This window comes from Maniola hyperantus, chromosome 28 (genome assembly GCF_902806685.2).
Source record: "Maniola hyperantus chromosome 28, iAphHyp1.2, whole genome shotgun sequence".
Classification (NCBI taxonomy): Eukaryota; Metazoa; Arthropoda; class Insecta; order Lepidoptera; family Nymphalidae; genus Maniola; species Maniola hyperantus.
The window spans coordinates 4642288-4654880 of NC_048563.1; the positions used below are offsets into that span (position 1 = coordinate 4642288).

Below are 12593 nucleotides of genomic sequence, written 5' to 3' on the forward strand. Positions count from 1 at the left end.
ATGTGCCCAGTCCAAATATTTAAGTTGTTATTTCGTGCGTTTTGAATATTTTTAGAACAGATAAAAAAGTGAAATCTATAAATTGTAAAATTTATATAATTTTGTAAACTTAAATTAAGATTTTTCGATTACTTATTGCTAATAATACTATCGTGTTTGTAAATTTTTTCATTTTTTCTCGCTTGGTGTAACACACCCTATTAATAATATGTTTCTTTACACTGAAACCGTTTAAATTATTCTTTAGTTATTTTATTTTTTGTGTGAGTTTTAACATGAAAAGTCAATAGGTCTTTCCTTGAAAATGTAGCTGAACACATTTCACAACAATAAGGTCTTTCACCAGTGTGAGTCCGCATATGACAATTTAAATGACATTTTTGTGTGAACTTCTTTCGACAACGGACGCAAGAATAAGGTTTCACTCCAGTGTGAGTCATGATATGATTACCTAAAGTACTTTTTCTTGAAAACTTAGCTTCACAGTGGTCACAAATAAAAGGTTTTTCGCCAGTATGGGATCTCATATGTGGAGTTAAATGATGTTTTTTGGCAAATTTAGCCTGACATATTTCGCAGGCAAAAGGTTTCTCTCCAGTGTGGGACCTTGTGTGAGAGGTTAAATGATTTTTTTGCGCAAATTTAGCCGGGCACTGGGTGCAAGAAAAAGGTTTTTCGCCTGTGTGAGTCCGCATGTGGGAGTCTAAAGCACTTTTGTATTTACATTTTTTCTCGCAAATGTCACAAGATAGGAGGTCCTTTTTCTTAGCAGCTTTACTGCATTGGGTCTGCCATTGCTTTGGCAAAGAGGAGCCTGAAACGTAATTTTTTTTTTTTTAATAGCTCAAGTATAATCAAACCGGCCGGATAGCCGGCCATAGGGCCAATAGGGGCGAATAGCAAATACAAATACAAATTTCTTTATTGCGAATCTGGGTAAACAGTGGGGATGTTACAAAAACAAAAAGGTACAGCTAAATTCTGCCTATTAGCATGCAATATACTGTTATGATATACCTAACAACGTGTATATAGTTATGATAAAATTAAATACCTAGTCCCAAAAAAATAAAATAAAAAATAGTTTTAAAAATGTAAAAAATTAAAATTAAATTAACCCTTTTCTAAAAGGTAATCATCAATCGAGTAATAAATGTGTTAGTAGCATGTTTTGTCTTGCTTGGTACAATATAGAACAGCCCCCCAATTGTGTAAGAATAACCATTTCATGGCTATCGCAATCGTCAAGAAATTCTGGTTGATTCGCTGTTTACATTTTTTCACAGCCAATCAAAGGGCAGAATTCTTGACGATTGCGATAGCCATGAAATGGTTATTCTTACACAATTGGGGGGCAGAATAGAATAGAATATATTTAGAACTAGCTGATGCCCGCGACTTAGTTCCGCGTGGAATTAGGTTTTTTAAAAATCCCGTGGGAACTCTTTTATTTTCCGGGATAAAAAGTAGCCTATGTCACTCTGCAGGTCTTTATCTATAAATAAAAATAAATAAGGTCAATCCGTTGCACCGTTGCGACGTGACTGAAGGGCAAACCAACAAACAAACACACTTTCGCATTTATAATAAAGGTACTGATAGAATATATTTTTGTTCAAGTGAACTTTTACAGGTGCTTTTGAATCGTCAGGTAGTTTAATTTACCACTGGTTCAGAATGCAGTTTACGATGCCGAGGGTTAATCCGTGGGCACCCTAAATATATTTTAGAAAGAAGATATGGAGAGTCAACGACGTTGTTGGGATGTCAAGTGAAAGAGGAAAAAAACGGCCAAGTGCGAGTCAGACTTGCGCACCGAGGGTTCCCTACTACAGTCGTATTTTTTCGACTTTTTGCACGATAAATCAAAAAGTATTATGCCTAAAAATAAATAAAAATCTGTTTTAGAATGTACAAGTAAAGCCCTTTCATATGATACCCCACTTGGTATAGTAACTGACTTTGAAAGTTGAAAATAGCGATATTTGTTTATGACCACAATTTTTTTGTTTGTGTGATGTACCCCTAAATTCACGGTTTTTAGATTTTCCCCCTCATGTCTGCTATAAGACCTACCTTCCTGCCAAATTTCATGACTCTAGGTCAACGGAAAATACCCTATAGGTTGCCTGACAGACAGACAGACAGACAGACAACAGAGTGATCCTATAAGGGTTCTGTTTTTCCTTTTGAGGTACAGAACCCTAAAAATACTGAGTTCATAAATATAAATATAGTATACTACTGAAATATACCAAGCGACAGTTACACAATCTAGCTTATGCTCGCGACTGCGTCCGCGTGGACTACAGAAATTTACGCCTTTTTCACCCCCTTAGAGGTTGAATTTACAAAAATCCTTTCTTAGCGGATGCCTACGTCATAATAGCTATCTGCATGCCAAATTTCAGTCCGATCCGTCCAGTAGTTTGAGCTGTGCGTTGATAGATCAGTCAGTCAGTCAGTCAGTCAGTCAGTCACCTTTTCCTTTTATATATATAGATTATACTATAATATTTCAAGACGATCGTAGTCGGGTTTTAGTTTTCAACTTTATCTTGTTACATTTTGAGGTGCGGAACCCACAAAAGTTATATTGAGGAAATAATCACCTGCACACTCAAAGTTTCCACCTGAAAGAGTGGCGCTGATTCTGTTGCTAAACTAAATTTAGAGTACCTGCATCCTTTTCTTTTTAATATTGCTAAAAAAGGATGGAACATGAATTTTACGTTTAAAGACTCTAAATTTTAGTTCACGCTACAAATTTAAAACGATACGCTCGCCGAGGTTTGACAGCTCTAAATTAAATTTAAAACTGTCAAACTGTGTCTGTCCCTTTCATATTACATTAGTAAGAAGAGGATGGGAATACTCTATAATTTAGTTGTGCTTAGAATCAGTGCCATTATGGTGAAATAGTATTAGAGTCGTGGCTAAGTGAATTAAGCAGTACTACCTAGAAAACTAGGCACTCTGTCAACCCATCACCGTCCTACTACTGAGCATGGGTCTCCCCTAGAATAAAGTGTTTAGGCATAGTCTGCCACGCTGGTCACATGCAGATTGGCATACTTTACACACCTTTGATAACATTATGGAGAACTCTAAACATACAAGTTTCCTCAAGATGTTTTCCTTCACCGTTAAAGCAAGTGATTTAATTTAATTGCTGATATTTTTTGGATTAAACAAAAACCGGCCAAGTGCGAGTCAGACTCGCGCAATGAGGGTTCCGTATTACAGTCGTATTTTTTCGACATTTAGTAGGACAATTCAAAAACTATGATGCATAAAAATAAATAAAAATCTGTTTGAGAATGTACCTACAGGTGAAGACCTTTCATATGATACCCCACTTGATATAGTTATCTCACTTCGAAAGTTGAAAATACTAATTATTAGTTCATGACCACAATTTTTTTTTAGTGTGATCTAACCCTAAATTCACGGTTTTCAGATTTTTCCCCTTATGTCTGCTATAAGATCTACCTACCTGCCAAATTTCATGATTCTAGGTCAACGGGAAGTACCCTGTAGGTTTCTTGACTGACAGACAGACAGACAACAAAGTGATCCTATAAGGGTTCCGTTTTTCCTTTTGAGGTACGGAACCCTAAAAGTATGAATCTGTGAGAAACAGTAGTAGCAAGTGCCACGTGACAACCGCGTGGTTGTCACGTTTCTGAGATAGAGCAGGACAGAGCGATGTGGCAAGGTATAGTACGCTTACGGAAGTAATGTACATCGACCTTTAGCAATAGCAAAGATAAAGATAAGATGATGATAGCAAATTTGTAGAGCACTGTCACTGTTGTTGATACCGACAAAACGTCATATAGGTATGAGTGACAGAGAAAACGCTCTACAAAGCCGAAATGTCATTCTAAATGTCGATGTACATTTCTTTCGACCGCGTAGTACTACCACTGCTGGTTGGTAATTTTTTTATTTTAATAGGTAGGTATAAATAGTCAAAATGGATAGTACGGCTTCACTTAGCCACAGGTTCTAAAAGCACTTAATTTCACCTCATATATAAAAATACTGAAAATGGTACCCGCTACTTCATCATATTGATTATTGAAAAAAATCATACTTTCTAATTTACATGGCAGCCATTTTGAAACTTTTATTATTTGTTGTTATAGCGGCAATAGAAATACACATTCTGTGAAAATTTCAACTCTCTACAATATAATTCACAACATACAGCAGGGCGATTTCGTAAAACATGCATCAATCATTACTACAATCTCAATAATTGTTGTGATTGGCTGAATTTGTGCGATTCTTGTTGCAACAATGCATTGTAGCCAATAGTGAGCGAGCATCAACCAATCAGTGGTGATTGTGATCGTGACATAGCTGTCATTCTACCTCAAACTAAATAATGCTGCTCGCTGACAGACAGATGGACAGACAGTGGATTCTTAGTAATAGAGTCCCATTGGCATTCTTTGGGTAAGAAGCCCAAATGCAGATCTTAGCCAGCCTTGCATATTCAACCCTTAATCTAGACCCTGCACAAATTATCATGTTGCAACTCCAAATTGGATCACTTGTATTATGGGTCTCCAAACTTTAAGTTTAAGCCCCCACACCATGTTTCAGCTAACTGAAAATGACAGATATCTGTCTATCTAAGTCATACAAAAATACCGGCCAAGTATGAGTCCAACTCGCATTCCGCAAGGGATCCGTACCATCGAATAAAACACTTTTATGTGCAACACTGCAAGCTAATGACGGCCAGCGCCATCTGTATGTGATTTAGTAAACTAATTATTTCTTCATGAACACATTTTATTTTCTGAAGATGTAACCACAAAATCACTGTTTTCAGATTTTTCCCCTAATGTCTGCTATAAGACAGACCTACCTACCTGCCAAATTTCATGGTTCTAGGTCAACAGGAAGTACCCTTTAGGTTTCTTGACAGATAGACAGACAGACAACCAAAGTGATCCTATAAGGGTTCCGTTTTTCCTTGTGAGGTACGGAACCCTAAAAATTGCCCATGTAGCACACCATAAGGCAGACACAATAGTCTAGCTTTGTTAGTAAACATTCTTTAACCAATTTAACCCAAGTACAGTAGAGATATCTTAGGCTAAAGTTTGGAGACCCCAGATATAGAGGTTCAATACATTTCAAACTTACCGTACGATGAGCAGGCCGCTGTATCCGACATAATCTGGTTGTGATCACTTAGTTTTCTTCGTATTGTAAAATCACCAAAAGGTATGTCATTTTCTTCATTCAAATTGTCTATGTGTTGCTTAGAGGTGGAGGGTTCTTCGGGCACAATAAATTCAGAACAACTGTCATTTTCATAAGATATTTCTACTTCAATTAGTTCCTCTTTCGGAACTATGTCTTCCGTTTCCTTTTTCGGTATTATTAGGAGTGTTTCCTCCTTCGGTATTAAAGGAATTTCGATTATTTCCTCCTTGGGTATTAAAAGTTCTTCCGTTATTTCCTTCTTGGGTTCAAGAAGGTTTTCAAATTTTTCTTCCTTGGGCACTATGTAAGGTACAGATTTGCTGGCTTGCTCCATCTTGACTTGAAATGTTTTGAGAGTTCTATTGTAGATTCGCGTTGATCACTTAAACAAATAGGTGCACAATTTGTGACGAACATGAGACAGCCCTCTATGCAGAGCATGCATGTGAAGATCGATGGGAGACGCCGAAGAAAAAAATCTTGCAGGTGTAGATTGCACAAATCAATGCAGACCAACGCGAACGTAGCTTTTAGCCAGTAAATGTTTCAATAATGCAAAAATCACAATTAGAGACTTGGTTTCTTCGTTTTTGGATTTCGTATCTATTGAATTTTATTACTAAATAGTTATTTCTATTTTTCACAACTGCAAAATTAACTAAAAGCTTTGGCAGCTAGTGAATAGTGGTTACATACTCTTTGGTGGCGTTCCTTCCGCGCAGCCGCAGTGTTTCTATTTACAATGACGATTTTACCCTAGAGTCTAGACCTCGTCTACTAGCTAGGCTGTTGAGCAGTTTGTTTTTCGTCAAATTACCCTAATATTTTTCGAAATAACTCTTATTACTAACCAGCATAAAATGCTTTAATTTTAATTTTACGCATAATTTTAATTTTATTATTATAAAATGTAAAAGTGTGTTTATTTGCTAGTTTATTGATTTGTCCTTCAATCACGTCGAAACGGTGCAACAGATCAACGTGATTTTACGTGGGTATAGTTGAAGACCTGGAGAGTGACACTGGCTACTTTATTATCCCGGAAAATCAAGAGTTCTCACGGGATTTTAAAACCATAATTCCACGTGAGCGAAGTCACGGCTATCAGCTAGTAAATGATAATTTATTTCACAATATAACCAATTAAAATAAAACATAACAAAGTTGACACACTTTGGCAATACTTTCATTGACACACTTTTTAAACCTTCGTGGTTTTTTGCTGTCTAAATTGGATTTGTTAAACATTCTTTATGTTGGTAATTTTTAAAAAAAATTATATAATTTCAATAAGGATAATCTATCAGTTTATTTATGAAAATATAGTTTACATAATATTATAGAAATATAAATAGCTTTAGATAGTAAGTCCTTCGTATTTCTAAGTTTAATAATGTTTTAAATCTCTTTAAGTAACTTTATACCTATTGGGCCTAACCCTAATTAAATTCATACCTACCTACTTCGCAAGTTTACCTTAAATCTAGGATAAAATGCCCTAATATAGCAACATTGTCCTTATTCTGAGACATGGGCTGTACTCTACGTATAATCTATGAACTGTGCTATCACGACGGGTAACTTCAGAATAGCTTTATTAAAGTGGAATAGTTTAGTTTATATTTGACCAAAAAAATACTTTATAATCCGGCAAGTTTGAACACGTTGCACCAGCTGATTCGAGCCGCGCAAGAGAGAGCGCGCACGATCGATGCCAGCTGTCCCATTCGCTCAAAGCCGCTCGCTTGGGGTGACCATGTTTTTCGACGAAAGCGACTCAACACAAGCTTATAACTTCGTAGTTTCATTAAAAAATTTGTACATAATTATATTCTTTATGTAACAATATTCGACGTGTTTCGATCTTAGCCGTAACAACTAACGTTGCATATTAACGCCATAGCGCCACGCGCCCCACACTTCTTCGTTCTTTGTTCCACTTTAGGTACCTAATTTTTTTTTAAATAATAGCTTATCTAATTAGTTCAGGTTAATACGGTTAATATCATAGAGATAGTAAAGGTTAATATGATTAAGAAATCAGTAAAGAAACATAATACAATTTTATTTTAAACGTTTATTAAATACGTCTTATAATAGGTACCTAACAAAAGTACAATATTTGATATTTTGTTAAAAATTAACAAGGTAGGTTACCTACATACATTAAATATATCTTCACAAAATATATTTTAGCTAGAGTAATAAAAAAGTTAATCCAAAGTTATTATTGAATAATCATACATCAATGTTTTTGCATGCATTTTAAGTGTGGATAAATCTGGCTCATAATAGGTCGTTTTAAGTTTCAAGTACACCTCTAAATTTTTATTTGTTAGTTGGCTTCTTAGTTTACTTTTTATTATATTCATGCAAGAGTACGCTTGCTCGCACCAATATTATGTTGACTCAAAGATCTTCATTACTCAATTTATAATAAAAATAAATCATAGTTTATGAATTACCGTGCGAAATGTCGAAAAAATACGACTGTAGTACGGAACCCTCGGTGCGCGAGCCTGACTCGCACTAAGCCGGTTTTTGTAGTAAAATAATTAATTTGTACGGAACTGGAGAGCCACAACTTTACATCGAAAGAGCCGTAATTGTTGGCAACCTAAACCAGTTGGCCACTGGTTTAGGCCAGCGTGGCAGACTCCTTTAAGCATTACATATTATGTCACAAGATCAAGTTTTTTCACCAGTGTGTTTCCTCAAGGTGTGATTATCTAAATGGCATTTCATAGTAAATTTTTCTTGACACAGCTCACACGTATATGGTTTCTCTCCAGTGTGAGACCTCAGATGACTGTTCAAATAACATTTCCTAGTAAATTGCCTTTCGCAAAAGCTGCAAGGGTAATATTTGTCACCTGTGTGATTCCTCATCACATGGTTATTCAAATGACACTTTTGTGTGAATTTTGCGTGACACAGATCACAGGAATACGGTTTTTCCCCAGTGTGAGTTCGTACGTGGCTGATCAATGTGCTTCGCTGTCTAAATTTAGTGTGACATATTTCACAAGTGAAAGGTTTTTCACCAGTGTGAGTCCTTATGTGATTGTTCAATGTGCTTTTTTCTGTGAATCTAGCCTGACATATTTGACAGGTGAAAAGATTTTCACGAGTGTGAGATCTCATGTGCCTGTTTAGAATGGTTTGTCGTTTGAAAGTAGAGTTACATTGGTCACAGACAAATGGCTTTTCACCCGTGTGCGACATAGCGTGTGTAGTCAAATGGTATTTCCTCGCGAATGTAGCGTGACACGTGTCACACGAAAATGGTCTTTCTCCTGTGTGACACATTATGTGGGAAGCCAAGTCATATTTCTTGGCAAACTTGGCGTCGCACTGTTTACAGAAGAAGGGTTTTTCACCCGTGTGCAGTCTCATGTGTGACTCGAATGCGCTTTTGTATTTGCACTGTTTCTGGCATATGTGGCACGTGTATGTCTCCTTTGTTTTGACAGCTCCACTGGTCTGGTCTTGCCTAGATTCCTTTGGTAAAGGGGAATCTGAAAAGAAAAAAAAATTATTATTATCAGTACATCATCATCATGATCAACCCATCGCCGGCTCACTACAGAGCACGGGTCTTCTCTCAGAGTGCGGAGTTTTGGCAATAGTCTACCACGCTGGCCATGTGCGGATTGGTAGACTTCATACTACTTTGAGAACATTATGGAGAACTCTCAGGCATGCAAGTTTCCTCACGTTGTTTTTCTTCACCGTTAAAACAAGTAATATTTAATTAATTAAAACGCACATAACTACAATACGAAAAGTTAGAAGTGCGTGCCCGGGATCAAACCCCCAACCTCCGATTAGAAGGCGGACGTTCTAACTACCAGGCTATCACACCTGGAGAGTGACATAGGCTACTTTTTATAAGTACTGGAAAATTAAAGAGTTACCACAGGATTTTTAAAAAGCCTAATTCCACGTGGACAAAGGCGTGGGCATCAGCTAGTGAATTAATAATTAGTGATTTCAATTATTTTCGAAGTAAGATAACTATATCAAGTGGGGTATCATATTAAAGGGCTTCACCTGTACATTCTAAAACAGATTTTTATTTAATTTATGCATCATAGTTTTTGAATTATCGTGCAAAATGACGAAAAAATACGACTGTAGTATAACCCTCGTTGCGCGAGCCTGACACGCACTTGGCTGGTTTTTTTTAATATGGCTGTTAGAGGGGCACCTATGAGGTGCTTGCTAAGGGCGCTCTCGACATTTAATCCGCCTCTGAATGGTGTCATGTTAAGTTTGCAGTACATTTAACAATTACAACGACACTTTGGTCCAGAGCCTGTCTTAGGTATACCTAAGAGCCTGGTACAACTTACCCTTCTAAAATGCCGTCGGACACGATGATCCCAAAATATAACTTCCAGAGATCCTTTTCTGTGAAAATCCTACTATCCTACTTATATAATAAATGTGAAAATGTGGATGTTTGGATGTTTAGATGTTTGGATGTTTGTTACTCAATCACGCAAAAACGGCAGAACGGATTTGGATGAAATTTGGAATGGAGATAGATTATACCCCGAATTAACACGTAGGCTACTTTTTATCCCGGAAATACAAAGACTTCCCACAGGATTTTTAAAAACTTAATTCCACGCGGACGAAGTCGCGGGCATCAGCTAGTCCCAGATAAAGAGGAATGGATAAGCAACAAAATCACTTGGCCATCGGGCCGTCTGAAATGGTACACTGATGGCTCAAAGTCAGGCAAAGAAGTAGGACGTGGAATTTATGAAGAGAAACCCAGGGTCAAACTGTACCATAACCTGGGGGCTTATGCATCTATTTTCCAAGCGGAGGTATACGCCATAATAATATGTGCGGAAACCATCCTGCAAAGAAGAAAGAAGAAGAAGAACACTTACCATGTGTAGAGCAGTCTGCAGCAACACTGGCTTCAGCATTCCACTCTGTCTGCAACACCACACAACACAACTGTTACAAGAATGTAATATATTGACAACCTTCCTGGCGCAGTGGTAAGCGCTGTTGTCTCAATAGTGAGAGGTCTCGGGGTCGATTCCTGGCAGGGTTTTGAAATTTTGTAATTTCTGGTCTGGTGGGAGGCTTCCGCCGTGGGTAGTTACCACCCTACCGGCAAAGCAGTGCCGCCAAGCGATTTAGCGTTCTGGTACGATGCCTGTAGAAGCCAGATACAGACAAGACGGATTTATGTGAGAGATATACCTGTCTCGTTTTAGCTCTGTCTTAAGTCAGAGTGCGCTCAAAACTTTTGACAGCTAACATCTAAATATATTTAAAAAGGAAAAGGTGACTTACTGAATGACTGACTGATCTATCAACGCACAGGTCCAAATACTGGACGGATCGGGCTGAAATTTGGCATGCAGATAGCTATTATGACGTAGGCATCCGCTAACAAAGGATTTTTGAAAATTCAACCCCTAAGGGAGTGAAATGAGGGTTTGAAATTTGTGTAGTCCACGCGGACGAAGTCGCAAGCATAAGCTAGTAAGTAAATAAAAACTCACTTTAATCTCTATGGTGGCATGTCCAGTAGACACATTTTTGTCTGATATATTGTACCCTTGGTCCTGTTGTCTTCCTAATTGAGGAATATCACTAAGAGGCTCTGTTTTAATTGGCACTAAAATGTTAATTTTTTTTTGTTCATCCGATTGACCTGAAAGTAGACTAGAGGTAGATGGGTCTATTTTAGGAACACTATAGTCATTGTACTCTATACAGTCGGTGTCAAATGTTATCTCTAGCTCTTCTACAATTTCTTGCTCTTCTACTATTTCTTGCTTAGGTATGAGAAGGTCTACTGTTATACTTATTTCTCGCTTGGGGACTACAAGGTCTTCTGTCACTTCTTGCTTGGGCACTAAAAGGTCTTCCGTTAGTTCCTTCCTTACTAAGTGTTCTGTTACTTCCTCATTGGGTACTAAGTCTTCTATTTCTTGCTTAGGTTTTAAGAGACCAGTATGAAGTATAAACTCCTTGGTATGTTCTGCCATTTTGAAGTGTTTGTTTGATTAATTAGATCATGATTCGAGGTGAATCTAAGTTTAGGAGAAATGACTTCGTTCCATGGTTTTACGATATTTCAAAATAATTCCTTTTTTAATTCCTATAACTATGAATATTGAATTGTGGAATAAATATTTGAACGATTTGATCCACATAGATCGCTTTCTAATTTTCTCCAAAGAGAATATAATCACTAGGTACCTACGTGATTTTCTCACACAGACCATAGAGTAAAATAATATACCACCGATACCACCACAAACACAGACTGCGTTAGGCACTCAGACTAAGAATTAAGGTTGGGCACGAGAATGTTTAAAACAGCGAGATATTTGCCAAACATGTAGTTTGTTTGAAACACGTGAAAAACGACCGCATACGCTCAAATAATAGGCTAGTTGACACTTTTTTTAAGTAGGTCTTAAATGGTTAATATTTGTCCTATTAGATCAAAAAAATTAACACTATATTTTTTTGCGCCCTAAAAACCGTAAAACTTTAATTTAAAAAAATATTTTTCATAGACAGGTGAAAACACTGTCGGCCATGTTTGGCCGATAGATTATCTGTGCTCTGACGTCATGCATTTGTAAACAACAGCATAACCTACCAAAGTTTAATAAACATGACTTCTATACTAGTTTACATGAAAAATATAGTAATTATCGTTATTGTATCATCCGAGAATGTAAAAACGCATCGATAAAGACCACAGGAAAGTTGTGGATTAGAGTGCCCAGTGAAATAAATATACGTAACACGCGAAGACTTGCTTAAACGGATCCTATATCACTAACGACTGCAACCCAAATTTATTTTTGCAAAGATCACTTTGTTGTAAGTCTTACTTAATAACTTATTCAATTTATAAAGAGAAAACGATAATTTTTTACGTTTACTATGAGTTTTTAGAAATATATAAAAACTAGCTTATGCTCGTGACTTCGCCCGCGTGGACTTCATAAATTTCAAACCCCCATTTAACCCACTCAGGGGTGGAATTTCAAAAAATCCTTTCCTAGTGGATACCTTCTCTTTACCTACAAAGAATACACCCACCAAATTTCATGTATCTAGAACCAGCCGTATAGATGTTTAGGCTGTGCGTTGATATATAAGTTAGTCAGGACTTGAAATTTTATATATATGGATACTACGTTAGTCAATAGGGATGACATTTGTTTGTTTACATATTTAACACACGTCACATCATGGCTGACAGCGTTTTCTGAGTTTCAAATAAAAATAAAAACTGTATTTTTTTAAATTGGATTTATATATCCATCCTGCGTTTTTAATAATTGTTATTGATATATTTCGTTGTCTTAAGCAAA

General features: G+C 36.8%; 2 protein-coding genes across 4 annotated transcripts in view; both read right to left on the reverse strand.

The window, feature by feature from the left end:
- Positions 1–5926, reverse strand: part of LOC117994987 (gastrula zinc finger protein XlCGF57.1-like) — a 66348-nt gene extending 60422 nt beyond the window's left edge. The window contains exon 1 of one of the 2 annotated variants that reach the window (XM_034982964.2): positions 5164–5283. Coding sequence is in view for 1 of the 2 variants with exons in the window: in XM_069508256.1 (XP_069364357.1) it covers positions 5164–5560 (397 nt within the window). In the remaining variant the exon portion in view is untranslated. Of the gene's footprint in view, positions 1–5163 lie in introns of both variants that reach the window. The other variant, XM_069508256.1, reaches the window with a different exon arrangement.
- A 1368-nt stretch (positions 5927–7294) lies between these two features.
- LOC138404415 (zinc finger protein OZF-like) lies at positions 7295–11518 on the reverse strand. 2 transcript variants are annotated; one of them, XM_069508266.1, is made up of 4 exons: positions 11465–11518; positions 10758–11424; positions 10131–10179; positions 7295–8744 (listed from the first exon to the last, which is right to left on the reverse strand). In XM_069508266.1, exons 2-4 carry the CDS (start codon positions 11244–11246, stop codon positions 7915–7917), a joined length of 1368 nt encoding a protein of 455 aa, XP_069364367.1. In that variant the 5' UTR covers positions 11247–11424; positions 11465–11518; the 3' UTR covers positions 7295–7914. The 2 variants fall into 2 exon arrangements, with proteins under 2 accessions (XP_069364367.1, XP_069364366.1); XM_069508265.1 differs by lacking the exon at positions 11465–11518 and having other exon boundaries at positions 10758–11451.
- Positions 11519–12593: the final 1075 nt, after the last annotated feature.

Coding starts and splice junctions, on each gene's coding strand:
- LOC138404415 (XM_069508266.1), bottom strand. CDS start 11,246: ATGGCAGAACATACCAAGGAGTTTATACTTCATACTGGTCTCTTAAAA. Junction 10,180..10,757: donor ATGCCACCATAGAGATTAAA/GTGAGTTTTTAT, acceptor GTGGTGTTGCAG/ACAGAGTGGAATGCTGAAGC. Junction 8,745..10,130: donor TGCAGACTGCTCTACACATG/GTAAGTGTTCTT, acceptor TTTTCTTTTCAG/ATTCCCCTTTACCAAAGGAA.